Genomic DNA, 26407 nt, shown 5'->3' on the forward strand with positions numbered 1-26407 from the left:
CAAGAATATGTCAATCTTTAGAAATTATGATTCCTGAATCACAGCTGGTAAATTTGCTTTATTCCTTCCTTTTCTTCTTTTTTCTTTCTTCTTTTTAGCATGGGAAAGAGATTAGTAGTTATTTTTTCTTTTTATTTTTTTCTTTTTTATTTTTTTAAACTTTTATTTATTTATTTATGATAGGCACACAGTGAGAGAGAGAGAGAGAGGCAGAGACACAGGCAGAGGGAGAAGCAGGCTCCATGCTCCGGGAGCCCGACGTGGGATTTGATCCCGGATATCCAGGACCACGCCCTGGGCCAAAGGCAGGCGCCAAACCGCTGCGCCACCCAGGGATCCCTATTTTTTCTTTTTAAGTTGAGATATAATTCACACAACAAAAACTTCATGCTTTTAAAGTATCCACTTTACAGGGTTTTGCATAACCATCATCACTAAGTCCATCATGTGCTGTGACCTCAAAAAGAAACTTGGTACTAATTAGGAGTCAGTCCCAATTCTCCTTTTGGCCCATCCTCTGACAACAGGTGATCTACTTTCCATATTTCTATGAAGTTGCCTGTTATAGACATTTCACATAAATGGAATCATATAATATGTAGCCTTTTGTGTCTGGCTTCTTTCATTTAGCATCATGTTTTTAAGCTTCATTCATGTATAATTAGGATTTATTAGTATTTTATTTCTTTTTAGGGAAGAATAATAGTTCGGTATATGGATAGACCACATTTGATTTTTTTTCATTCATCAGCTGATGGACACACAGGTTGATTTCACTTTTGGCTATTAACAGTAATGCTGCTATGAACATTCATGCACAAGTTTTAAATGCTTTCTGATATATCTACATAGAACTCAGTTTAAAACAAAGTTTTATAGACTGAAAATTGCCCTTAAAAATCCCACAAAAGGGGTGCGTGGGTGGCTTAGTCAGTTAAGCTTCTGCCTTTAGCTCAGGTCATGATCCCAAGGTTCTGGGATTGAGCCCCTAATCAGCCTCCCTGCTTGGTGGGGAGCCTGCTTCTCCTCCTCCCTCTGTTGTGCCCCCTACTTATGCTTGCGCTCTCTCTGTCAAATAAATAAATAACAGCTTAAAAAAAAAAAGCATAAAATCTATGTTTTAAAAATCCCACCAAAAGTTACCATCTTGGAATCAATATGCTATCCAAGTGAGACAGCTTTTTTTTTTGGCTATTGGCCAGTAGAAGTGGCTGGCTTGTGTTTGGTGACATACTTTAAAATCAACATGTCATCAAACACTGGAATCCCATTTAGTGTGGCAAGATGATCATATTTTAAGAGGTACATGAATAATGAGGTGCACTGAGCCCAGTGTCCTTTCAGATCCTTATCTCATAAGTAGTTATGGATGAACTGGTTGGTAAAATTGTCTACATGACTTAAATTGTAATTTTTCTTTTTCCTTCAGGGGTCATAAACTGAATTCATGTAAAATAAATGTTCATACAATTCAAATCTCCTGCACATGGAAGATTTCCTCTCATTTTCTTTGGGAGCCAGAGTTACATTACCCTTGGTTTTCTTTGTTGTTGTTGTTGAGTGAAAAAAAAAAAAGGGATTTCAAAGGCTTTCATGCTTTTTTTTTTTTTTTTAAAGATTTTATTTATTTATTCATGAAAGACACACAGAGAGAAAGGCAGAGCCGTAGGCAGATGGAGAAGCAGGCTTCAGGCAGGGAGCCTGATGTGGGACTCGATCCTGGGACTGCGGATCACGCCCTGAGCCAGGGGCAGGTGCTCAACTGCTGAGCCACCCAGGTGTCCTAAGCTTTCATTCTTTAATTCAACCAAGTATTTCTTCATCAAATGGTAGAATATTAGAACAAGGAGATGTCTTAACTCTCTCTGTCCAAGGTTCTTTATTCTATAGGTGAGAAAACTAAAGTCTGGGGTGATAGGATCTACTTAATGTTACACAATTGGCTGGTAACAGAGCTGGGGCCCAAACTCAGGATGGCAGAACCACAGTTCTCTGTTCTTTCCACTAGACTTCAATCATTCCCATATTCACAAAATTCAGAAAAAGTAGGTCATATTTTCTCAAGTTTTATATTATTCACAATCTTTATAACCTAGCACATTGTTACTGTTTAATTGTTTCTTTCTCTCTTCTTTTTTGTGCTACAACCCCCCCGCCCCCAGTCTGGCCGGGAGTCCATGAAGATAAGTTAGCTAAGGGAAAGAGCTATCCCGAAAAGACTAGTACACTAATGATTTCTGCTGAAAGATGGCACCCTGATCTCCTGGAGCTGAAGCTTAGCACAGATTTTGTCATTCAAAAACACTAGTCAAATCAATTAGAAATATACATGAGAAAGTGAGTTTATGGGTATTTCATGACCACTATTTTAGTACCATTAATCCACATCTTCCCTATTTCTTTGGCAGTTGACAGGAATCCCCAGTCAGCAGCTGGAGAAAGCAGAGTCTTTTTAAAGACAGGACTAATTTGTTTCCTGGTGAGAGGTGACAACCTGCCTCAATTTGCTTCAGATTTCTCAAAGATAATGACTTGTGTTTTCTTGTCCCAATTAACCACTGGCTGCTCCTGAGAAGACTATGTCCATTCAGATAATGGAGTTTCTATTCCCACTGATAACCTCCTGGTATAGACGTGGAGGCAAAATGCAGATTTGGAACAGAATCATGTACAGAATTATAAATAGATTTGAAACACTGCCTTTTCATTTTTTTCTCACATCCCCATCATATTCAATTTATATCTACTTAGTATTTTAATAATTGAAAATAATCAAAAGGCCAGCCTTTTCCATAGAGTGATGAGACCCACTTAATACTGTATGTCAAATGCTTACAGAGGGCCTGACAGTTATCACAGATATAGAGATATAAGACAATAAGGAATAATGAGGCCTGGGGTCAGTTTAGAGAATACACGACTCCTCCCTCTGAGGGTACCCTAACTGAAAAGTTTTAAACACACTCACAGACAAGCAAAACAAATCTGTGGTTTCAAGTCAAATTAGCCATTGCAACCTGTGTTCTACAGCCAATGTTTTGCTGCTGATCCTTCCTGACACTCCTCTCATCTTTCCATCAACATTATCCAAAGGTGAGTCTGGGGGTGGGGGGAGGATTCTTGGCCCTATGACATTCTTCTTCCTGGAAGTGTGAAAGAAGCACAGATAGTGAGTTGATTCTCCCGTTCTGTAAGTTTTGTAGTGATTTGAAGTTGTGCAGTGGTGCAAGTCTACCTGGAGTTCAGCATTAGAGAACCCACAATTGCTGTACCTAGCCACATTCTCTTCTATCAGCTCTATCAGGATAAAGCTAACATTCAATTGCCATCTGCCTGACCACCTTGCCTTACCTCTCAATGGGTTTAAACTTCAGTCAATGGATAAAGGTATTGTTTATAGAACTCCTCAAATTCCAACATATAATAGAAATTCCTTTATTAGACAGTGTTTTAAGAATATACTATACATAATTAGCAGAATAACCTTTTCAACTCATCCTGCATTGCGGATTATGAATAAATTCTGACTGGGAGAAACAAATCAGAAAAGAGTATGCAATAAGAAAATTAAGTCAACATGATACAATTCAATCTCGGGGCATGCTTTTACTTAGGGGTACAAAACTACAGAGGGCAAAAATAAGTTTTTAAAACCATAAACTTGCAGAATTGGAAAATTTCATTGTTGGGAGGTTCACATGGATCATTTACAGTTACCTAAATTTGCTGTGAAAATATGAAAATGACTAAAAAATACCCCATACAGGCTATTCAGAACACACACTTCCCTCTGATGCCTGCATTCTTTCTGCAGTGTTTCCCCAGAGCACATGACCAATCTGGAACTGATCATTATCAATGGAAAAATGACTACTTTCATCTTTTGCATGGTTTAATTATTTGAAACTTTCTTTTTCTTAAACACACAACAATATCCTCTGCTTTAATGCTTACCACCCATCTATTCTGGTGCTGCCCTCTGATGTCATCTAGAGTTTGCTGGATCTTTAAATGTTTGAAAATACCAACCATTCACCCTCCACAAGTCCTTTGGTTTGGCCTCACCAACTTCAGTTTCCTTAGCTGTGCCCCTTGCCATCACCCCAGCTCTCTTCTTCTAGGCTGATTTCAAATTTTATGATCAGTCTTAAAATAAAAACATAGTCCTTTCCCAGTATTTTCATGAGTGCTACAGTAGTTTTCCCCTTCTCATATTTTGGATACTCTATTACATTATAGATTTAATTTGCCTCAAGAAAAAAAATATAGAATATTGCTGACTCAGCAATGATCTTACAGTCCACTAAAACTTTTTTTAAAAGATTTTTTAAATTTATTTATTTATTTATTTATTTATTTATTTATTTATGAGAGAGAGAGAGAGAGATAGTGTGAGCAGTGGGGGGAGCAGAGGGGGAAGGAGAGGGAGAGGAAAAGAATCTCAAGCAGATCCTGTGCTGACTGTGGAGCCCTGGCTCTAACTCGATCCTGATATCATGACCTGAGCCAAAACCAAGAGTCAGAGGCTCAACCAACTGAGCCACCAGGAGCCCCAGAACTAAAACCTTTAACACACAGCCTAACCCTAAAATTTGACCCTCTCATTCTGAGTTTGGGGACCAAGTGCAAATGTTTAATTTGTCACTATTAAATTAGGCTTGTTACATTAAGTTCATATAATTATCTTTTTATGGTAATTCTGAATACTGATTATATTTTTTCATCTATTCCCTAATACTTCATGTGACCAGAATATGATTAGTAACTTCATGTGTCACTGATAAGAAATTTCAGTAGGAAAAGGGTGAGCAAAGAGGGCAGAAGGATGGCTGGTGATCTCCCTTCCAGGCTAATGTGAATCCGTTATTCACCACTGTGGGGGTGAGACATGGTAAACAATTCTCAAAATACTCTCTCAGCCTCTCTATCTTGCTCACAAAGATATCACAAAAGATTTTTCTTTTTGAAGGAGTCTTGCTGATGTTATTTTGACTGGCAAGAGAACATGTTTATAAGAAAATAAGGCTACACTTTATTTATTGTTCAAAAATCTATGTTGCTGGAGAGGTATTAATGAAAAAAGAAGTTACAAAACAGGATTTTTTTTTTATGGTGAGGATATCTATTTACAGATTTGAAGACAGAATGATACACAACTGACCCTTGAACAACATGAGTGAACTGTGTGAGCCCACTTACAGAATTTTTTTTATAAATACAGTGCAGTACAATAATGTATTTCCTCTTCCTTCTGATTTTCTTAATAATACATTCTTTTCTCTAGCTTAATTTATTGGAATTATATAATATATGGTATGTATAACATACAAAATGTGTATTAATTGACTATATTATCAGTAAGGCTTTCGGTCAGCAGTAGGGGACCGAAATTTTGAGGAAGTCAAAATTATATGTGGATTTTCGACTGCACAGAGGTTGGTGACCCTAAAAAAAATAAATAAAAAAGAAGTTGGTGACCCTAATGCCTGCCTGCATTGCTCAAGGGTGAAATGTAGATTTAAATGCACACACATACACACACACACACACACACATTCATGTCTAGATGTAATTATGGAAAAAAAGTAAAAAAAACAACAACATTTAAGTGGCTTTCTCTGAATGAGATTATCTTTTTTCCCTAATATTTCTATATATAACACTGATTATCAAATACTTAAAAAAGAATTTTAAAAATTCTATGCTGTGATTACTTTCCTTTCTAAATCCTCTTAGAAGATGTAAAATTTCCCTTGATGTTGGTGTCAAGATCATGTAGGTACAATTGATGGAATGTGTTTTCTTTCCATTAAAAAGAAAATAAAAATATTTGCCTCTTCTTTGTCCACAGTTCCTAAAATATGGTCAAGAGTGTTTTAGGGGCCTCTTCTCTGGATGTGTTCTCATTTCAGCTTTCCATTCGTTTTTCCCTAAACATGCTGGGAGCTTTTATGCCTTTTGGCTATTAGATAAATTTTCTTTTGTCTGATACTACCTTTACATTTTTTAACCTGGTGAGCTCTTTTTCATTTCTTAGTTGCCAGTTCAATTATCACTTTTATCCCCCTAGTGAATTCCCTCTTTATTCCTTCCTTTTTGTTCCCTCTATACTTTTAACAAAGCTCTATCTCTTTACCTATCAGTATCTACTCTCAGACTGTGAACTCTTAGGTTTGCAGCAAGGCATTCCCTGGAGGACTTACTAAAAATGGAAATTCCTGGGTTTCACCTTTGGAGGCTTTTGTTCATCAGAGCAAGGGAGAGTTCAAGAATGTGCATTTATTAAAAAACCCATAGGCAATTCTGATGCTTGTGGTCCATGACCCATGGTGCCGCGGAGGGAGGGTGATAACTATGTCATTTGTATCTTTTGACTATCCTCTCATATTTGGACTGCATCAGAGTATCTTCTCATCAACTATACTGGTCTCTATAATTTAATTTTCTTTGCCTTATCCATCATAGGTATTAAGTGCAAATAGCATGGTGATCAGATACTTATATTGTAGACAAAGCCAACAGACACATATATGTTATATCAGAAGACATGTGGGCTAGCCTTATGAAAGTAGATATGGAAGAGAAGGCACTTCTGATTCGACCCTTTGGATCCCACTCTTCTGGGAAAAATCCAAGCTTGACTTATATTTATAAGGAGTTCTACTTCTGAAGAGAGAAAAGGGAGAAGTTAATATGACAATAGGTGAGATGTTTTCCAGTATGGGGAAAGTTTCAAAGTGGATACTGCTAATCTTCATTTAATAACATGTCTTGCACTTTTGCACAGTGATTACAGAACTGCTAGAGAGCCGTGTAAAAAGCCACTATTGCTCTAAATGTTCTGCTTACATTTCTTCTCCCCTAATCAGTAACCTACTTTTGGCTCTTCAAATGGCTGCATAAAAGAGACAACCATTTTAACCTTTTAGAAATGATTCTTGCTAGAGTAAATCAGAGAGAAATGATGGAAATGTTAATTAACTTGCCTTCATCTTGGTCAGATTCTGTATTTAACCTAAAGGCCTACCGTCTTTTGGGAGGTTTTCTTAGACTTGATTGCCTATGACAGCCAGAGAAATTCAATTATGGTTTGGTGGCATTACCCCTTTGGGAGAGCAAAACCCCTTTCCTGCCTCTGGCATAAAAAACAAATGCCAAGAAAGGAAGGGAGAATCATTCATGAATTTTCCTGACCTATCTCTTCTGGTTCAGGAATGGTAATAGATGAAACCTTCCTTTTTGGAGTTGGGTCCAAATGTTAGCTTCCCCCATGTGGCCACCTCATCTACAAGAAGATGGAGGATTTAAAACAGACACTGATACACACACACACACACACACACACACACACACAGTCTGCTTTAGAGAGAGAAAGAGTATCCAAATAAAGCCAATCTGCGTGACAAAATATCATTCTCAAACCACAGGAAGTTCAATATTTAGGAAGAGAAGATAAAAGTGCCAAATTTTACTTTCCTTTTTATTTATTACATAATTTGCCACTTAAAATCCACTTCAGCTTTGGAAATTATAAAAAAGCAAACATACCATAGCTAAAAACAAACCACATTGATCTTTAAACATTTTATGAACTGAAAAGCTCAACATAAACCATTTCTTTCCTACAGTAGGGAAATAGCTCTATGGCAAGATATAAGATGACAGATGTAACCTACAAAGATACGCACAAGAAAGAGATGGATTTTTATTTATGTATTTGAAAAATATATAACTTTAATAATGCTGGAGATGGGTTCAGTAGTGGTAGCAGAAGTAGGCCAGAGATCTATGCTTTTTAATAACAACTTCCTCTCGAGTAAGAATTTTATCACATTAATAGCTAAATCATACTGATTGTAAAAGAGCTGAAATGAGGCAATTAGTACGGCCCGTGACAGCCATGAAGAATGAAACGTGAGGTTTTCAGTGCAAGCCAGATGGATATCTTCAATATACTTCTTATTATCTGCTTGTGGTAATAAGTTCAATTAAACTGAATCAGTACAACACAAGTCTCTTTGAATTGCCGGAAAAGAAATTAATTATGTGCTTCACATTTAATGAAGCCAAAGAGTCATATTCTGTTTGCCTTTATTGTTTGTTTGTTTTATTTATTTTGATTGGTAAGTATTCATTAGGAATGAAACCATTTACTTCATTCTAGAGTAGAGTTTTTCTTTAAAAGACAATTTTGGATTCAAAAGGTTAAATATCACTAGTAACAAGGTTTTATCTATTCTATAATATCTAGGACACAGGGAGAAAATCAGATCCACTGTCTAGATGATTTTGACCACAAAATCTTACCATGCTGAAGAATTCTGACCTGGTGTTTTTAATTTGAGATATTATACATGAAAGACTAGCAAAAACAATTCAGCAGTACTCTTATTCCTATTTCTAGAATCAGCAATTTTTAACATTTTTTCCATTCTTTCCTCCTCTGAATATATATGAAGATTTTACCGAAATTAAATATTACCAATACAGGTTATGTCCTTTCATATAACCTTGTTCCAAGGTTTTCCTCCCTGCACAAATACTATCATGACTTCATGTTTATACTGAGCATGTATTTTTATGTTTAAATATTATATGGTATTATTATATATTACTGATTTTATATTAAATCATATTACATGCATTATAGGAAATAACACCTTTTGTATGATTTTTTTATTTTGCTTGTGTTTTTTTGTCATTACAAACAACAAAACCTTTGCAAGTCTACCTTAAAACACATATAGTTTCCTCTACAGTAGATACCCAGAAATGGACTTGATGCGCCAAGGTGACTGACTTTTTTTAATGTTACTTTCTCTCTACAGAGTCTATTCCATTTTGCATTCTTACTTATAGTGAGTGTATGAGTATTCTCTTCACAGCCTTATCAACAAAAGGTTTTGTTGATGTTTATCTTTTGCCAATTTCATATGTACAAAATCTTATCATACTGGTGCTTAGATTTGCATTTCTCTGATTACTAGTGAGATTGAGATTTTTTTCAGAATCTTGTTGGCCAACAGTGTGCTTTTATATCCAAAGCAAGTATGTGAAGCCTGCCTCAGCAGAGATGCCTTCCTATGAAAGGGCAGAGTTGGCACAGAAATACAGGAGTTAAGGAATTACTTACTCCCTCTAGACCAAGGATGAAAAAATGATGGCAGGATGGTGTCAGAGTAGACTGTCAAGGTATACAATCTTAATAAACTTAAATCTTAGCATTATAAAAGATGATGCAGCTCTTTTACAGAAAGAATTAAACAAAACAGGGAAGTCATTCTGTCCATGATTGATATTGCTAATGGCACAGTATTTGCTAAGTCCATGTGGCCCTCATTAGGGCTCAAAGGAATGTCAAGGGAAATAATTATGTTCTGTTTCATCAAGATCTTGGCTGCATGTCTTGGTAGAAAGAGTTCCAGGTTATGTCATGCTCTGTGAATACAGGAAGAACAAGAGGTACACTTATCCATCATTTCTTTAGGATTCTCCTTAGTTAATTGTGGCAGGTCTTCTCAGATCTAACAGGATCTAGTATTGAAATATTCTGGCCATTGTCCTTCTACCAGGGGAATCTAACATAATTAGCATTTAGCACTTTTAACAACAAACTTTTCCTACTCTGGGTGCCTTGGGTCAGAATTTGTGTTAATCCTATTAGAAAGACCCTTAATTATTGCCTAGAAATAATTGGTTCCAGTGGAAGACACCTAATTAGGTTGAAATGTATTCTGTTATAAGGGCCCAATGTTAAAAGCTTTTGTTGTGGGTTAGCAGCCAAGTGTCATTGCTGGTTACTGATTTCTGATTGATCCCCAGTCAAATATGGATAAAGCCTTGAATAATTTTACATAGAAGATGTGGGCTGTTTCAAACTCATTTTCAAAAGAGGTTCCAATTGCAAAGACTCTACATTATTGTGTTGGTCATGCTATGCACGGATAGATTTATATTTCTCAGTGTCCTACAGTTAAAACAGAAGTATTTTACAGGGTACACTATAGATATGCTGTAAAATTTGTTGGTGCTGGTAAAAATTTTGTTTCTGGCTGTTTATGTATATAGTTGGTAGCATCTCTTCTTCTAAATGTAAATAAATTCTTGATGGGATGGATGGTGAGCATTCTGGCAATGAAGGAATCAATTAAATGTTCAGCAAGCCACAGCAGCATTTTTACTTTGCAGGGATAGAAAAAGAAAACTCAAAATAATTTCTTGTTACAAATATATGAAGTCTTAGTTAAATTCTGCTGAGGGTCTTTTTTATATGAAATACAGGTAAATAATTTTTTTTCTTATTATGAAAGTAATTCTGTGTACCAAACGGAACAAATTTAATCCAAAAACCAAAAATATATTTTTATTCATTTTTTAATTTTTAAATTATTTTATTTACTGATTTATTAAGAAATCTTTTAAAATCTAAATGAAAACAGGGTAAAATATGTATATAGGGAAACTTAAAAAGAAAAAAAATACATTAATGAAAGAATAACCTGCAGCCAGAGAGATGTGTAAACTAAATGTGAAATAGTTCAATTGCTTTAGGCTGGTGACAGTGAAAAGTTCAGGAAGAGATAAGTATCTTGATAAACTCCAGTTGATTCATTTTGTGCTTTAGGATTCCACCTGGTTCCAGCAGTGTGAGACCTCCTCATTTCTGTAGAAGCAGCCTGAATACTGTTCTAGTGTCTGCTAAGTATTTTTTCTCCTCTCTCCCAATCAATGATCCGATTGCCTCTCTGGATTTTTAACTTATATCCAAGTACGAGGTCAACTCTTTTGATACTGGAGTGAGGCTAAGGTCTTGTGAAAGAAATATCCCCACCAATTTCAGCTTGTAATCAGACTCAAGGAGATGCCAAAATTCTCTGTTCTGTATAACCTGGCTAAGTTATACTTTGGACCAAATTTTGAAGATTTGAATTCTGGGAAATGAAAAAAGTAATTAAAAAAAAAGGATCATTAAGTTTTTGTTTTTGTTTCTCTGGAAAGGGCTAAATAACAAATATTTTAGGTTTTGCTGGTTAAGAGGCAACATTGAGGATATTATATAGGTTGTTGCTATTATATGGTCTGTGCCATGATTATTCAATTCTGCTGTCAGGAAAAAATAACCAGTTAGTATGTGAACAAATGACATGGCTGTGTTCCACTGAGACCTTGTTTATGGACTAAAATATAAATATAAAATTTTCAAATGTCCCAAACTATTTTTCTTTTTCTTCTTCTTTTTTTTCCCCATCCAGTTAGACATGCAGAAACCTTCCTGCTCCTGGGTAAAAAAAAAAAATAGGTGGCTAGTTGGCTTTTGCCCATGGGCCATAGCTGGCCAACTCTCTTTGTTTTATTTATTTTTTTTAATTGAAGTTCGATTTTCCAACATATAGTATAACACCCAGCGCTCATCCCATCAAGTGCTGGCCAACTCTTGAAAGTATAATGTGTATCAGGATCAAGTGGGGTGTTTATCAAAAATATTTATTTTTAGGGTGCCTGGGTGGCACAGTTGGTTAAGCAATTGAGTCTTGATTTCAGCTCAGGTCATGATCTCAGCATTGTGAGACCGGGCCCTGTGTGTGGCTCCTAGGGAGTCTGCTTGAGATTCTCTCTCTTTCTGCCCCTTCCCCAACTTGTGCACTCTCTCAAGTTTCCCTGGAATAAATAAGTAAATCTTAAAAGATTGTTTATTTTTCAGGCCTCATCCTTAAAGATTTAGTTTCATTAGGTTAGGGTACTGGAAATCTGTATTTCTGTTAAGCATTTTATTGAACTTTAACTTGTTATGTGGCATATACAAAGGTGTTTGATGTAGGATGGGGTTTCTCAAAGTATGGTCTGGAATCACCAGCCACACATTTACCCAAGGTCATTTTAGTTGTGGTTAAACAAGATAACTATGATAATAACATCCATAGCTCAAAGCCCTGCATTTCATTTCTAGTCCTGGAGAGGATCAATAGAAGCTACCTTTGTTATTATCATAGTTATCTTGCTGAACTACATTTAAGACAAATACTCCAAGTTGCTCTTCTTTAGGAGTGCTACTTAAAAATATCTGTCATGCGAAACCTGTACAGCAAAGACGCTATGTCATGTGAAATGGCATGCCTTTTACTCTGCTATAGAGATAAAAATGAATTAGTAAGTACAATATTGCATGTAAATGCAGCCTGCCCTCCACATAGTTCTTAAGGATGTCGACAATTGCTAAAGCTCATCTTTGTTGAAAGGTCAAATATTATGCTTTCTGGTAGGATTCTGGGGTCTGACATGAGAACTGTTCTTGCTTAAAATTAAACAGCAAACCAAATCTCAAATATACGATAACTAGTTTGAAAAATAAAATCAGTGAAATTTAGAAATTCAGATGATGGGATGATAATCAAGAGCCCCCTGGGCACCTGTCAGAATTCTGCAGTTTGGAAGTCTGCTCATGCATAATCTGAATATTTATCCATTTTATGGTTGCCTGCCAGAGATTTATTTTAAACTTGTACCTGCTGTAGTGGATTTATCCCTTCCTTTTCCTCCCCCATACTTACTGACCCTGTGTTCGACACTATCTTCGGCCTCCCTTCAAAACATGGCGGTGGGGGTGAGGAGGAAGAAAATTGGATTTTAAAAGCATTGTTAATGATAGAATTATTATAAAAAGGTTAGAGAAGATGTGTTCTGATGTCTGACCTTCACAGTGTTTTAATCCTACGTATGAGGAGATCAAAATGAATACAAGCACATTTTAAGGTTAGAGAACACCTTCTCTGATAAATTAGTCCCTTTGTAGATCTCAAAATTGAATTAAAATGCAGCGCTCAGTCATATTTCAGGCTAAACTGTTACATTTACATTAAAGGTACAGGGCTGAAGCATTATGATGTGCGATTCAGTACTTGGCACAGTTCATGTGGAGTTCAGAATGGTTTTCTCTGCCTTTATCGTGCTTTATGGGGCAGATTTCTAAATTGCATTTCTCAGTTTATGTTAATGTCCTTCACAGAGACCTGGTGGTCTGGATGCCCCTATGCACACACATGTACTTCCCATTAATGTTAATGGGAGTCAGAGCCAAGCAACGGGAGATAAATGTTCCCTGAAATACCTTCTGACCTTACCTAAAGTACCAGGATTGCTAACTTCTGTGAACATATGGACAAGATAAAACTCATATTTCTTTTTTCCCCCTATCTCATCTACAAGAATAATATAAGAATCTGAGAACATTTGCAGAAAAACTGGCTATAGTGGAGCATCATCAGCCTAGCCCAGAAAGAGCTCTACTTCTAAATAAATGAACTCCATCTGGCAGGGACCACTGTACTTTGACCTTAGGGCTCATACCTACAGATCTCTGCCTTCCTCTTTCTCTTCCTGCCCTGGTCTTTTTTTTTTTTTTTTTAAATTTATGTATTTGTTTATTCAGAGAGAGAGAGGCAGAGACACAGGCAGAGGGAGAAGCAGGCTCCATGCAGGGAGCCCGATGTGGGACTTGATCCCGGGCCTCCAGGATCACACCCCGGGCTGCAGGCGGTGCCAAACCGCTGCGCCACTGGGGCTGCCCTGCCCTGGTCTTTTTATTTCCTCTTCTATTAGGAAATTTCAGTTTTAAAGTATTCCATGTGCTTCAGCAAAACAGATGGCCAAATACTGATCCTGTCATATGTCCCTCTAAGTCTTTTCCGTAAGTCCACTAAAACTTTACTGAAAAATCCCATTAAATCATGTTTCCTAATCTTCATATCTCATCCTTATGATTTTGCATATCCTCTCATAATAATAATACATATTTAATATTTTTCTTTATACTGATGTACTTCTGTACTTAAATATGTTTTAAAAGGAGATTACTTAGGGACGACTGGGTGGCTCAGCAGTTAAGCATCTGCCTTCAGCTCAGGGCATGATCCTAGAGTCCCGGGATGGAGTCCTACATCGGGCTCCCTGCATGGAGCCTGCTTCTCCTTCTGCTTATGTCTCGGTCTCTCTCTCTGTCTCTCATGAATAAATAAATAAAATCTTAAAAATAAATAAATAAATAAATAAATAAATAAATAAATAAATAAATAAAGTTTATTTAAATCATTGCCATGTATAGAAAATGAGAATTTTCCTAATACACATTGTAAGAAGCAAATAAATTACTAAAATTAAGAAAAAAACAGTTAAATTATGAACTACCAAAATCTCTTATTCCATACTTGGATAATCACCATCTACATTTTACCAGAAGTCTAATAATAAAGCATTTAATCTCTTAAAATAGGTTGAAGTTCCTACCTTAGCTACATATCTCTTAAAATAGGTTGAAGTTCCTATCCTTAGCTACATTTATCCATCCACTTAAAACTTGGGGTGAACATGGCATATTTCATAATTGGTGTATGGCAAGTTGTTTGCCATCATTCAGTACAAGACAAGTTGCAGAGAATCATCTAGATGGTTGATCCTGGGACTGGTTGTACTGCTGGGATATGAGCTCTGATGGGAATTAGAGGATATTCCTTTCTGTCCACTATCTTTTAAAAATTTTTTATTTATTTATTTATTTATTTATTTATTTATTTATTTATTTGAGTAAGAGAGCATGCATGAAAGAGGGGTAGGTGAGTATGTGGGCAGGGGGCAGAGGAAGAAGAGAGGGAGAATCCCAAACAGGATCCACACTCAGCTCAGTGCAGAGCCCTCCCTATGTGAGGCTCTATCCCACATCCCTGAGATCACAATCTGAGCTGAATCAAGACTTGGCCACTTAAGCGACTGAACCACACAGGTGCCCCTCTGTCTACTATTTTGAGAGCTATGGAAATCAAGGCTTATGAAAAGGATGCTGATCAAACACAGGGCAGAACTTGTAACTACATGTAAAAATATCCCACTGTCAGCAACATAGAAAAGCAAAAAACGGTTTCTAGGCTTAGGTGTTTGTAATCTTTCACACTCTCAGGCATTTTTTTGTGGCAGGCTCACTCCTCTTTGTTTATTACTGTAATAGAGTTGGTGGTGGCAACTTCATAAATGTTCGTATCAGTAAGATTTAGAATGTCTGTATAGCCATTTTACTAAAATATAACCAATAACAACAAAACAACTACTAATATTCCCTAAGTGCCAGGCACTGTGCTAAACACTTAACATGGGTTATCATGGTCATCAGAACAACCCTAAGAAGTTGGCATGCTATTATCCCCACACAGGTTAATTATGTAGTCCAAGGTCACAAGCTAGTGAGAGAAATGAGATTCAAAGCCAGATCTTTCTGCCTCTAAGGTCAGTCTCTTAATCATTACTTAGGGCTGGTGCCTAGTATTCTCTTCTATTTCCATAACTAGCAAATAATCTATAATTAGGTACCAGTTCTGCCATTAACCAGCTCTGAAACCTTGGGATTTCTTCCGGTCCTAGCTGATCATTGCTTCGTTTTGCAGGTGAGAAAGCCATACATTAGCAAAGACTTCTGGTTGAAATTTTGATTTTAAAATATTATCTAACCTCTTTTTTTTCCTCTGCCTTGTGAAATAGAAAGAGCATATAGTCCTATGCCCATGCTACTGCTCTGAATGATTCATTAACAGACTGAAATAGTGGAGTTAACCTAAATACAGATTTATTTCTGACTCTTGGCCTTCCAGTTTTTTAATATGCATAGATATTTATAATAAAAAGGCTTACCCAAATGGTAGTATTTTTCTACCTTCCAATGACCCCCAAATATGCAATTAGGTAATTTTTGGCTTTCTCCTTTAAAATGAAATTGAGATAGATAAAATAGATAGGTGGTGTTTATTTTTCTTAGGCTATCTTACTTCACAGAGGGAGCTACAAATTGGCAAGAAGGAAATAATATGATGTGACCAATCTCTATCAGTTATAGGAAAATATCTATTTTATAAAAATCTATTATAGAAAAATAAAGCTGAATTTAAAAGATTTCCTGGTGTAGTAAACAGAATCAAGCAGAATGCACAATCAGGATTTCTGGGTTAATATCCTTTTCTCCACTCCTGGTGACCTTGAGAAAGTCACCAACCTGAGTCTTATCTTCCTCAGTCAGATCATCCATTGCCAAGATCCCTTCAACTCAAAAATTCTATGACTTGATAAGAGAGAAAGTAATAGAAATGCAAATAAAATGTAAATTAAAATCTCATCCTTTGCAATTTAGTACTTTCAACCCATCCCATCAACCTGGTGTTAGAACAGACTCACATCATGTGCTGGCTAAGGGCAATAAAGGAATTTCTGTCTTATACTATAAAGCACCCAGACTAAGGCATGTGGAAAATTTTATTTCCTTAAAACTGAAAAGGTTGGCAGGGTGACTAAAGCAAAGCACAGAGGTGATCAAATCCCTTTATTGGTGTAATAATCCATATCCATATCTCTGACTAACCAGGGCAGCTCTTTTAAAAATAGCCAATGTCACTGTTTAAACAATGTTTTCTAAAAATAGTATTCGAGTCATGGGTTTTTAATTTGTTAGCACAGTGTTCCTAGGCATGAATTTCAAATCTACAGAGACTTGAAAGAAATTTAATTAAAGGATTGAAGATAACATTAGTTACAATAGTATAATAGATACAATGGCTGTAATTCTCAAAATTGTATTGGATGATTCTGAAATAAGATAGCCTTTCAATCATATTCATTACCAACAGTTCTCTAAGAATCATTAATCATATAATGTTTGGCATGATGTATTAATTTAGCAACACAGTGATATCTCTACATATTAATATGAATTATGCCACTTCTATAGATTGCATTATTAGAAATAAGGACATGTATATCAATGTATGTGTTCTCTGGGTTAGTCATTACCTTTTACTACCAAGTTTCCAGTACTGCTAGCAGTTCCAAAATGGTTAGTAGCTATACAGGTATAACTTCCAGCATCTGACTTTGTCACATTGACAATTCTGAGGCTTCCATCTTCAGAAATGGTAATTCTGAAATTAAAACAAATACACCAAAATGGTAAGTTTATCACATATAACTAATTGAAAATGGTATCTCTCATTCTGTCATCCTTCAAAGTATAAATCATGGTTATATTACCAACAGTCTCATCTTTATTTAGGGCATTTGTCTGTATACACATAATTATAATTAGGACGTGTAACTTATTTAGGACTTTTAACACTTTTCTTGCTAAAATGGTCTCAACATTCTGTTGGCATAAATATTGGAAATACTAATAGATTGTAACCATCCTCTGTCTTTGGTGGCTCTAACCAGATTATGCATTGTTGATCACCATTGATCTTAACACTGCTGAGTATGAGAAAAAAGTCTCTTGGCTCACCACTTGACAAATTTTCATCAAATATTTTTTTTAATTTATTTATTCATGAGAGACACAGAGAGAGGCAGAGACATAGGTAGAGGGCGAAGAAGCAGGATTCATGCAAGGGGCCCGATGTGGGACTTGATTCTGGGACTCCAGGATCACACCCTGAGCAGAAGACAGACACTCAACTACTAAGCCACCCAGGCGTCCCAGAAGATGTTTTCTTCTAGACTGGTGACTTAAATTAAATTAGTGATTACTAAGTATATTTATTTCTGACATATGTCAGATAATACATTTTTAATGAGATACAAGAAGTGAATTAAAAAAATTAAAATATCCTGTGACATAGTATGACTTTGGCAGAATAGCAAATGTGGATGGCATATCTCAGGGCCCATAATTAGGGATAAGTATCTACTACTTAGATAGTAGTAAGGGAACACTTGCACTGACAGACATGAAACTGGAATGGGAGGATTCCTGAGGACCCTGTTTTCAACATGACTATAGCAGAAGAGGAAGGTATAGAGATGAGTAGGATGTGAGCCTGGCTTGGACACCAGACAGAGAAATAAAAAATGTACCCAGATGGATCATTTAGGATTATTGTCTGCTGAACCTCTGCTATATCCTTCATATTTACCCACCTCGTTCTCTGTCTTCTGCTCTCCCCTTCTCACCTGGCCTATCAGGTACCCTACCTGGCCTCTCTGTACCCCACTGTCCTCAATAAATTCTGTTCTAGAACCTACCAGGCCTGATCGATCTGATCTTTGCCTTTCTCTTGCCTACTTGATTTCATTCAAATCTTCTACCCTCCAATGGACTGGAGTTACACTGGCCTTCTGCAAGTCCCTATAGTGTTGGGACACATTTCCACTTCAGGGCCTTTCTATCTGCTCTTCTGTCTGCCCTGACATCAGGACACAGCTACCATCTTCTCACCTTCTCAGGACCTCACCTTGGAGGCAGTGTTTTTCTTATGACTCATGTTTTTATTTTTTTTATTTTAATTTTTTTATGACTCATATTTTTAAAGTGGGTTTTTAATTTTGTTATTCTCTTTTCTTGCAGCCATTTTATTTTTTCCTATCAAACACAATCTAGAAGTTCTGCTTAATTCTTAGGTCTCTTACCACATGGTGTATGAGCTTTTCTGAGGACACAGACTGTGTTTATCTTATTACTTAATCTCCAGGAACTAGTACCTAGATGACATATAGTTGATGCCCTGTAAGTATCTGCTAAATGACTGAGTGAATAAGTAAATAAATATCCTAAGAGAAAAATCAATAACATGCTTTAGGAATTCAGAGTGGCTAAACCACTGAGCACTAGTGATAGTCTTAACAGAATATTTCACAAATATTTGAAACAAGGGGTCTAGGGTGGTCATAGCTTTGCTTAATAGAATTTTTGGGTAATCATTTTAAAACCACAGGTGAAAATTTAAATATGCTGTTTTGCAAATGCTGTATATACTTTCCATGAAGGCTCTTTGGGATGGAGAAGCTGTAGAAATCTGTAGGATTTCCTGATGACTCATTCCAGATTCTTTGACTCAGGCTGATGAGAAGGTATGAAGTTGTAAGAACTCTACAAAGGGTATTAGAGTCAGAGGGATGGGTGTTCAAATTCCTGTTCTGTTAGCTCCAGCTGTGTGGTCAGAGGCAATCTGCTTAACTTTCTAAGTTTTAGTTTCCTCATCTATGAAATTGAGCTAACAATACCAATTGGGTAAGTTGTTAGTAAGAATCAGGTAAGATAAGGTCAGTGAGATTTCTAGCACATTTCCTGGTATTTATTAGGTAGTAGTTTTGTTGTTGCTATTTTTTCATCTTTAAAACTGTGTCCTCTTATTTAGTTATTTGTGCACTATGGGGACAATTGGACAACATTCTCTGAACATAGTTTCTCTTAATATAGTAATTAAATCAGTCTACTTTTTACTCTCCAACTATTGCGTCTGACAATCTGAGCTCAATACACAGATTAACTGAGTCCTCCCAAATAAGTACATAAGATGCATACAAGGAGGTTCTTTGCTCATTCACACCATAATACACATATAACAGTTGCTCAATAAAGACCATGTGATACCCTGTTAGCCCAAGAGCAGATGTACTGATAAAAATAGCACGGTGATTAAACCCTAATTCCCTTAATAATCTCAAAAATAATTTTAGAGGAGTTAATCATATTCTTATTTATAAAATAATTCTCTGGAAATTGTAAAATGTTGGCATATGAAAACCTAGTAAGGAAGGTGACATTTGTGTTTTGTAAATGGAGTGATTTTCCGTGAGGTAATATAGGTTTGGGGTATATTAAATACTAAGAGGTGAACTGACTCTTTCAAAGCACAAAGACCTTTTAATAGTTTATACCATTTAAAGTGGTATTGTAATTTCCAAAATCTAAAGCCATTACCTGTATCATACTGTTTAATACCAACAGGATATGAATAAGGAAACAAGTAATGGGTTTGTCATCAGATGACCGCTATTAGCCTTGACTCTGATACTTGCTATGACCTGGCCTAATTACTTCTGCCCTAAGGCAGGATTTCTCAGCCTTGGCACTACTGACATTTTGCACCATATAATTCTTGTCATGTGAGGGTATTTAGCAGCATCTCTGTCCCTTGCACACTGGATTCCATTAATTCTGCCTCTCTTCCCAAGTTGTGACAATCAAAAATATCTCCAAATATGGCCAAATGTTTCCTGGTGGCAAAATCATCCACAGTAGAGAGCTACTGGTCTACATCAGTTTTTATTCTTTTAATCTCACTGATGATTATCTTCTACATTGAGATAAGACAGGTGAAAGGTTCTTTTAATTGTAAAGTGCTGTATAAATGTTTTTCTTATTTCCCACTGTCATTCCCATTCCTGTATCTTTAATGATGGTATATACATTGCACAAAAGGCACTCAACATATTGTTGCTACCCTGCTGTGGGACCCAGCTAGCTCTACACAATCTCCCTCAAGGCTCTCCTTGCCCCTTACCCTCAAAGCTTCCTTACCCAATTTCCTTTAAGCTTTGTGAAATGACAGGGTAATTTTACAAACTGTTGTACTACGGATTTTTAAGATTTCAGTGCCTGCCATTGGTTAAGTGTTTTAATCTTCCCATTTTTAATTTTTTTTTAGCAAAGAGATAAGAGCTAGGGCTCCAAGCCTCGAATTTCAGACAATAGAAAAGGTGAGTGAGGGAGATAATCTGTAAAAGTTTTAGCAGCTGTCATTAAATTACATCACATTGCTGTTTATTTTTCCTAGGTACAATCCAATGTTATACATGGGGCTTTGTGAAATCCAACCAATTTCTTTTCCAAACAATATAATGAACTGATTAAGAACATAAACTCTGGGGGTGCCTGGGGGCTCAGTTGTTTGGGTGTCCAACTCTTGGTTTTAGCTCAGGTCATGATCTCAGGGTTGTGAGACTGAGCCCTCTGTTAGGCTCCACACTTGGCATGGAATCTGTCTACCTCTCTGTCTGCCCCTCCCCTTGCTGATATGCTCTCTCTCTCTCAAATAAATAAATGAATCTTAAAAAAAAAAAAAAAGGAACAAACTCTGGAACTATACTATCTAGCCACAAATCAGACTTGTGCCACTTATAACCTGTGTGAGTAATATCTTTGCATGTAAATTTCCTTATTTGAGATAATGGAATAATAAAAGTAACTATATCTCACAAGGTATTGTAAAGATATGCACTGCTGAGACCAGTGCCTAGCACATGAAAGTCACAATATAAGTGCATTAGCCAAATATTCTATTAACTAAAGTTCTGTATCCTCCTAAATCTATTATTTTAGATATTAATAAAAGACTCTCTTAAGGTTAAGACTACTACCAAGTAGTTTTGCCCGTCTGAAATCCTATTACACATTATTATGCTTAATGAAGCATATGGGTAACATTAAGTAGTTATAGAAGCAGGATGAAAAATTGGACTCATTTATTCATAGCTACTAAATACCTCCTGTACACCAGGCTTACACAAAACAGAACGACCTTAGATAATTACATACCTAGAAATGACGTCAGTGTGTTATGTATCATACATAATGCATACATTTCTATAAATGCATATTAGAAAGGGCATTATTTTTGCCTGTGGGGAATCTATTTCTCATGCTATTCCTAGAATAAAGAAAGGCAAGGACCAAGACCTGGCCAATCAGGAGATTCGATTCCCCTGTCTGCAGTGATTGGTTTAGGGGTAGGCATGCTACCAAAACCAGGAACTATTTGAGGAAACAATCTCTTTCTATTTATTATCACATTTGGAGATGGAAATCTAGAACTGCTAGCAGTTGTCGTACTTTCCATAGAAAGCATGCCTTAAAGAAACTAATCAAAAACAAGCAGAGCCCAGGAGACAGAAGAGAACTATGATCTCTTTGAGCCTGTTTCTGTCCATGGCTAAGCCAACAGTCTCCTTTGGATGCCTCAGTTACATAAGGCAATGATTTAAGATACTAGAGATTTAGTTTTAATCTCTTGGAACTGGAAGAGCCCAATATTTTAGAGAAATTAGTGAACATGGGATGCCTGGGTGGCTCAGCAGTTGAGTGTCTGCCATTGACTCAGGGAGTGATCCCAGGGTCTGGGATCGAGTCCCACATCGGGCTCCTGCAGAGAGCCTGCTTCTCCCTCTGCCTGAGTCTCTGCCTCTCTCTCTCTCTCTCTCTCTCATGAATAAATCTTAAAAAAAAAAATCTTAAAAAAAAAAAGAAAGAAATTAGTGAACTTGTTCAGGAGATAGAGGTAGTGAAAGTGGAGAGGAGACATGAGTCCTCCACATAATTCTTTGATGGCTACCTCTAAAGAACTCAAAAGACTGATTAACTCAATTACAGAGGAATGACTATGGATTTATGGGTCTGAAAAAGTGACCTGATCTTCCTTTATACACAGCTGTGCCATATACTTTTGGCTATTTATTTCTATTGATTAAAGGCCAAGTTTACAATGACTTGTTGCTTTGAATTTATGGGATTTTTGTAGGTGAGGAATTATTATAAAGCTAGCATTTATCCTTGGGGTGCTAATTTTGACTAACTCAAGGAACTTTTGAAATATAACTCAACACTATTATTTAGATACTTGCTTCATTTCATTTTGGAGTCAGTCCCAACTTAGAAAAAGTTGTTCAACCAATATTTCTACATTCACTTTTTCCCATGAACCTAGTGCCTGAATCCCATTGAAGTATACTTGTATTTTCACATTTGTTTCTTAATGAGATTTCAAAGTTTCCATTTCATTTTAGTTTTTCTGTTTCAGACTGTTGACTGACCTGTAGCTATTAGCTTGATATTGAACTTTGAGCTCCTTCTAATACTCATGAATAGTGATCGAGTTAGATAAAAGGAATTGAAAATGTAAATCTGTTCTTGGCTTAGAATAGGTTAGCTCTGACCTACCTGTAGGCTCTTTTTAAATCATTGATATTATCAGAGAAGAGTCAAAAATGATAAAGCAGCAAGTAGTAAAAATAAAGGTGTGACATAGGACTTAATTTCTCCCACATGAAAAAAAGGTCATCTAATTCACAACATAGTAAATTGCCCATTGCATACAGAAGCAGTTATTCCTCCATTTCATTTAGAGATTTCAGATCCATAGAGGATAGGAACCTATCTGGAATTACGAGATAAATTGAATCTTTCTTTCTTAATATGAGGCTCTGGGTTATAGCCATTGAAGAGCTGACCTTGTCAGTCCTATTAATCAAAACCAGTCTGGGGACACTGGACCTTTAAAAATGCTGATCTTTCTTCTTTGGGGGCTTTAGGAACAGATGACAAAAGCTGCCAACTCCACAATATTCTATCACCCTAAAGAGAAGGGTTATCCCTATGATTCTGTGAGCAGTTCTGCATGGAAGCCCAACTACAGGTGACAGAAGTAGTGCATCCTCACCTGTCTGGAAACACTTCCCTTATAAGTAAGACTCTATGGAGTACACTTTAGAAACCATCCTTAGAAATCAGTACACTTTTTAAAAAAAAGATTTTATTTATTTATTCATGAGACAGAGAGAGAGAGAGAGAGAGAGAGAGAGAGAGAGAGAGGCAGAGGGAGAAACAAGCCCCATGCAAGGAGCCCGACATGGGACTCAATCCTGGGACTCCAGGATCATGCCCTGGGCTGAAAGAGGCACTAAACCTCTGAGCCACCCAGGCTGCCCAGAAACCAGTACACTTTTAAACCACCTTTAATAGTGTTAGATCAGGGACAACATAAATCACTTTAAAAACCTCAAAGGGTCCTAACAGGCTTCTCCTTTCTCTTATACCTGAGGAGTTCCAGAAAACATGCTTGCCATTTAACAGCCTGAACATGAAAGCATAGATTTATGTATTACAAAAGAGGTTAACACTCCTGGAGGCCTAAAATATATTCTAAAACTTCAGACATGGTTAATCTAAGTACTGCTACTTCTCAACTCAAGCACACTGGCAGCATGGTACAGATGTCACAGGACTCGTGACCCCAGAGGCAACCAGTGATGTACTAGAATGAGGGCAATTAAGTCAGACTCCCCAAACCAGGGGTCACTCTACCTTATGAGATACTACACAAGGTGAGGCACGTGTTAACCAGACCCTTATAAAATCAGAGGAAGGACTGCCTAGCTACAAATGTGTACACTTTATTCTGCATTGAGTTGTCTTCTAATGCAAATAATTGGAAGATTTCATGTAAAAACTCATTCCTGGCTAGTTGTGACAAATGGGAAAATAGGATAGTATCATAACACAGCCCTGTAGGGCACCAATCAGCTGGAGAGGAGAAGCAATACCTCCTTTAAGCAGCCAGTAGACTTTCTAGCTCCTACCCTGGCTCCAAGAGCTTATCAATGTCTCTACCCTATTCCTGTGGGCTTTTGAGATCATTTTAGATGGTTTTTAACCATTAATCTGTGCTGAGTAAATGGAACACGGCTTCTCGGTAGCCTTTAGGCTATGGGCCACATTTTCCTTCCTCCTGGATTCTCCCCACCTCAGGCATACCTCACTAAGAGACCATAGCAATGGAATAGGAAGGGGAACAGGAACTAGGGAACAGCCCTAGTTTTCTAAGGCTGCCATAACAAGGTGCCACAAACTGGATAGCTTAAAACAGCAAGAATTTATTATTCAGTAGTTCTGGAGACTGGAAATCTGAAGTCAAAGTGCTGGAAGAATTCGTTGTTTTTGGAGTCTCGGAGAATGTTTCTTTGCCTTTCTCTTAACTTCTGGTAACAATCATTGGTCCTTGGTTTATAGACACATCACTTGAATTCTTGTTTCTATCATCACATAGTGTTTTTCCTATGTGTCTCTTGACATTGTCTTCCCTCTGTGCACATGTCTTTATCCAAGTTTCCCTCTTCTTAGAAGGACACCAGTAACTGAATTAGGGCCCACCTGAATCTAGTTTGACTTCATCCAAATTCAATTACAAGTCTCATGATTGTTGTTCCGGGTTGATCTAGCAGCTTCAAAGCCTACTTTCCAGTCCTTAGAGAATGGGGAAGGGGCATAATGCAGAGGAATGGGTCTGATTCCACAGGCCTGGCACCATTGATGATGCTCATCAATAACCTTTCCTTCTTCGTGGGGCCAGGTCCTGTGTTCCAAAAGTAGTTACATTTTAAAAAACTGGAAATTATTGCTCTTTAGGTGGTATATTAACAATCAAATGTGGAGTATGAAGGAATGTTCTGGTGTGGTAATGGATAATGTATTAAACTATAAAAAGTCTTGGGATGCCTGCGTGGCTCAATGGTTGAGCTTCTGCCTTTGGCTCAAGGTGCAATCTCAGGATCTGGGATTGAGTCCCACATCGAGCTCCTTGCGGGGAGTCTGCTTCTCCCTCTGCCTGTGTCTCTGCCTCTCTCTCTTTCTCTTTCTGTGTCGCTCATGAAAAAATAAATAAAATCTTTAAAAATAATAAGAATAAAGTATAAAAAGTCCAACAGGAAAACAAAATTAGGGCCTACTTGCAATTTTTTTTTCTTCCTTTCTAATTTGTTGGATTAAAGTAGATCTTCCATTCAATCCTTTCTTGGCTGTCATTACTGTGGCCAATTTATATTTATTTTGATATTAATATTATAGCCAAAATTAGATAGAGGAGGCCTATACCAAAATGGCAACATACAGTTTTCTAAGTACTTCTTTATGGAAGCCGAAGCTGAGAAAGACAGTGTCTTTACTTGTCCTTCAGGCAATAGCAATACAACACAGTCTTAGAATACAACACCAATGAAATAGTCAAAATTTTGAAGGAGTGGAGAAGTGGCAATGAAGAGACAAAGACTTGTATATTCAACCTATCAACTTCAGAATTAGCCTGTGACCAATAGAGGCATAGACATTTAGACTTGGTAGAGTCTAAGTCTAATAGTCAAAGCTATTCCTGGCTTTGTGCCAGTTGAGAACTAAGAAAAGCCTAGAAGAGGAACTGGCATTGTTGTGCTGTAAGCAATGGCAAAAAAACAAAACAAAACAAACACCAAAACTCTGCTCTTAAGGAAAAACAAACAAACAAACAAACAAACAAACCAAACACTTGCTTTGGTTTGAATTTGGTTATTTACTTAACAAAATTCAAAGTCATTTTTGCTTTGGTAATTGTTAACTATATGTGTCAGCTTGACTGAGCTAAGGGATATTCAAATAGCTGGTAAAAAATTATTTCTCTGAGTCTTGAAGGTGTTGCTGAAAGAGCTTAGCATTGGAGTTGGTAGACTAAGTAAAGAAGATTGCCCTCACCAATGCTGATGAATATCATCCAGTCCTGTGAGGGCTTGCAGAGAGTGAAAAGAAGGAAGGGTGAATTCGCTTTCTCTGAACTAGGATACCCATCTTCTCTGGCTTTGGATAGTAGCGTCCCTGGTTCTTGGACCTTTGCACTCAGGTTACGAGTTACACTCATCTACTCCATTGGTTTACACACCCTGGGAATCACTCTAAATCATACCACTGGCTTTCCTAGATCTTCAGCTTGCAGACAGCACATCATGGGACTTCTGGGCCTCTACAGTCATATGAGTATTCCTATAATAAATATTTTCTTATATATTCTGTTGGTTCTTTCTCAGG

General features: G+C 36.9%; 1 protein-coding gene and 1 long non-coding RNA gene across 29 annotated transcripts in view; one reads left to right on the plus strand and one right to left on the minus strand.

Moving 5' to 3' along the window:
• Positions 1-26407, minus strand: part of CNTN4 (contactin 4) — a 927650-nt gene that overhangs the window by 55770 nt on the left and 845473 nt on the right. For all 13 annotated transcript variants that reach the window (XM_077858022.1, XM_077858031.1, XM_077858030.1 and 10 more), the window contains one exon: positions 16822-16949. In XM_077858022.1, coding sequence (XP_077714148.1) covers positions 16822-16949 — 128 coding nt within the window. The remainder of the gene's footprint in view (positions 1-16821; positions 16950-26407) is intronic.
• LOC144289691 (uncharacterized) overlaps positions 1-26407 on the plus strand; it is a 172076-nt gene that overhangs the window by 10394 nt on the left and 135275 nt on the right. Inside the window, exon 4 of one of the 16 annotated variants that reach the window (XR_013357586.1) lies at positions 20451-20502. The exons of 12 other annotated variants lie outside the window; for them this stretch is intronic. This is a non-coding gene — a long non-coding RNA (uncharacterized LOC144289691). Of the gene's footprint in view, positions 1-413; positions 433-2162; positions 2181-2408; positions 2428-20450; positions 20503-26407 lie in introns of those variants that run through there. 3 more of the 16 variants (XR_013357589.1, XR_013357590.1, XR_013357587.1) reach the window with 3 other exon arrangements.

The sequence above is a fragment of the Canis aureus genome, chromosome 19, assembly GCF_053574225.1.
Source record: "Canis aureus isolate CA01 chromosome 19, VMU_Caureus_v.1.0, whole genome shotgun sequence".
Lineage (NCBI taxonomy): Eukaryota > Metazoa > Chordata > Mammalia > Carnivora > Canidae > Canis > Canis aureus.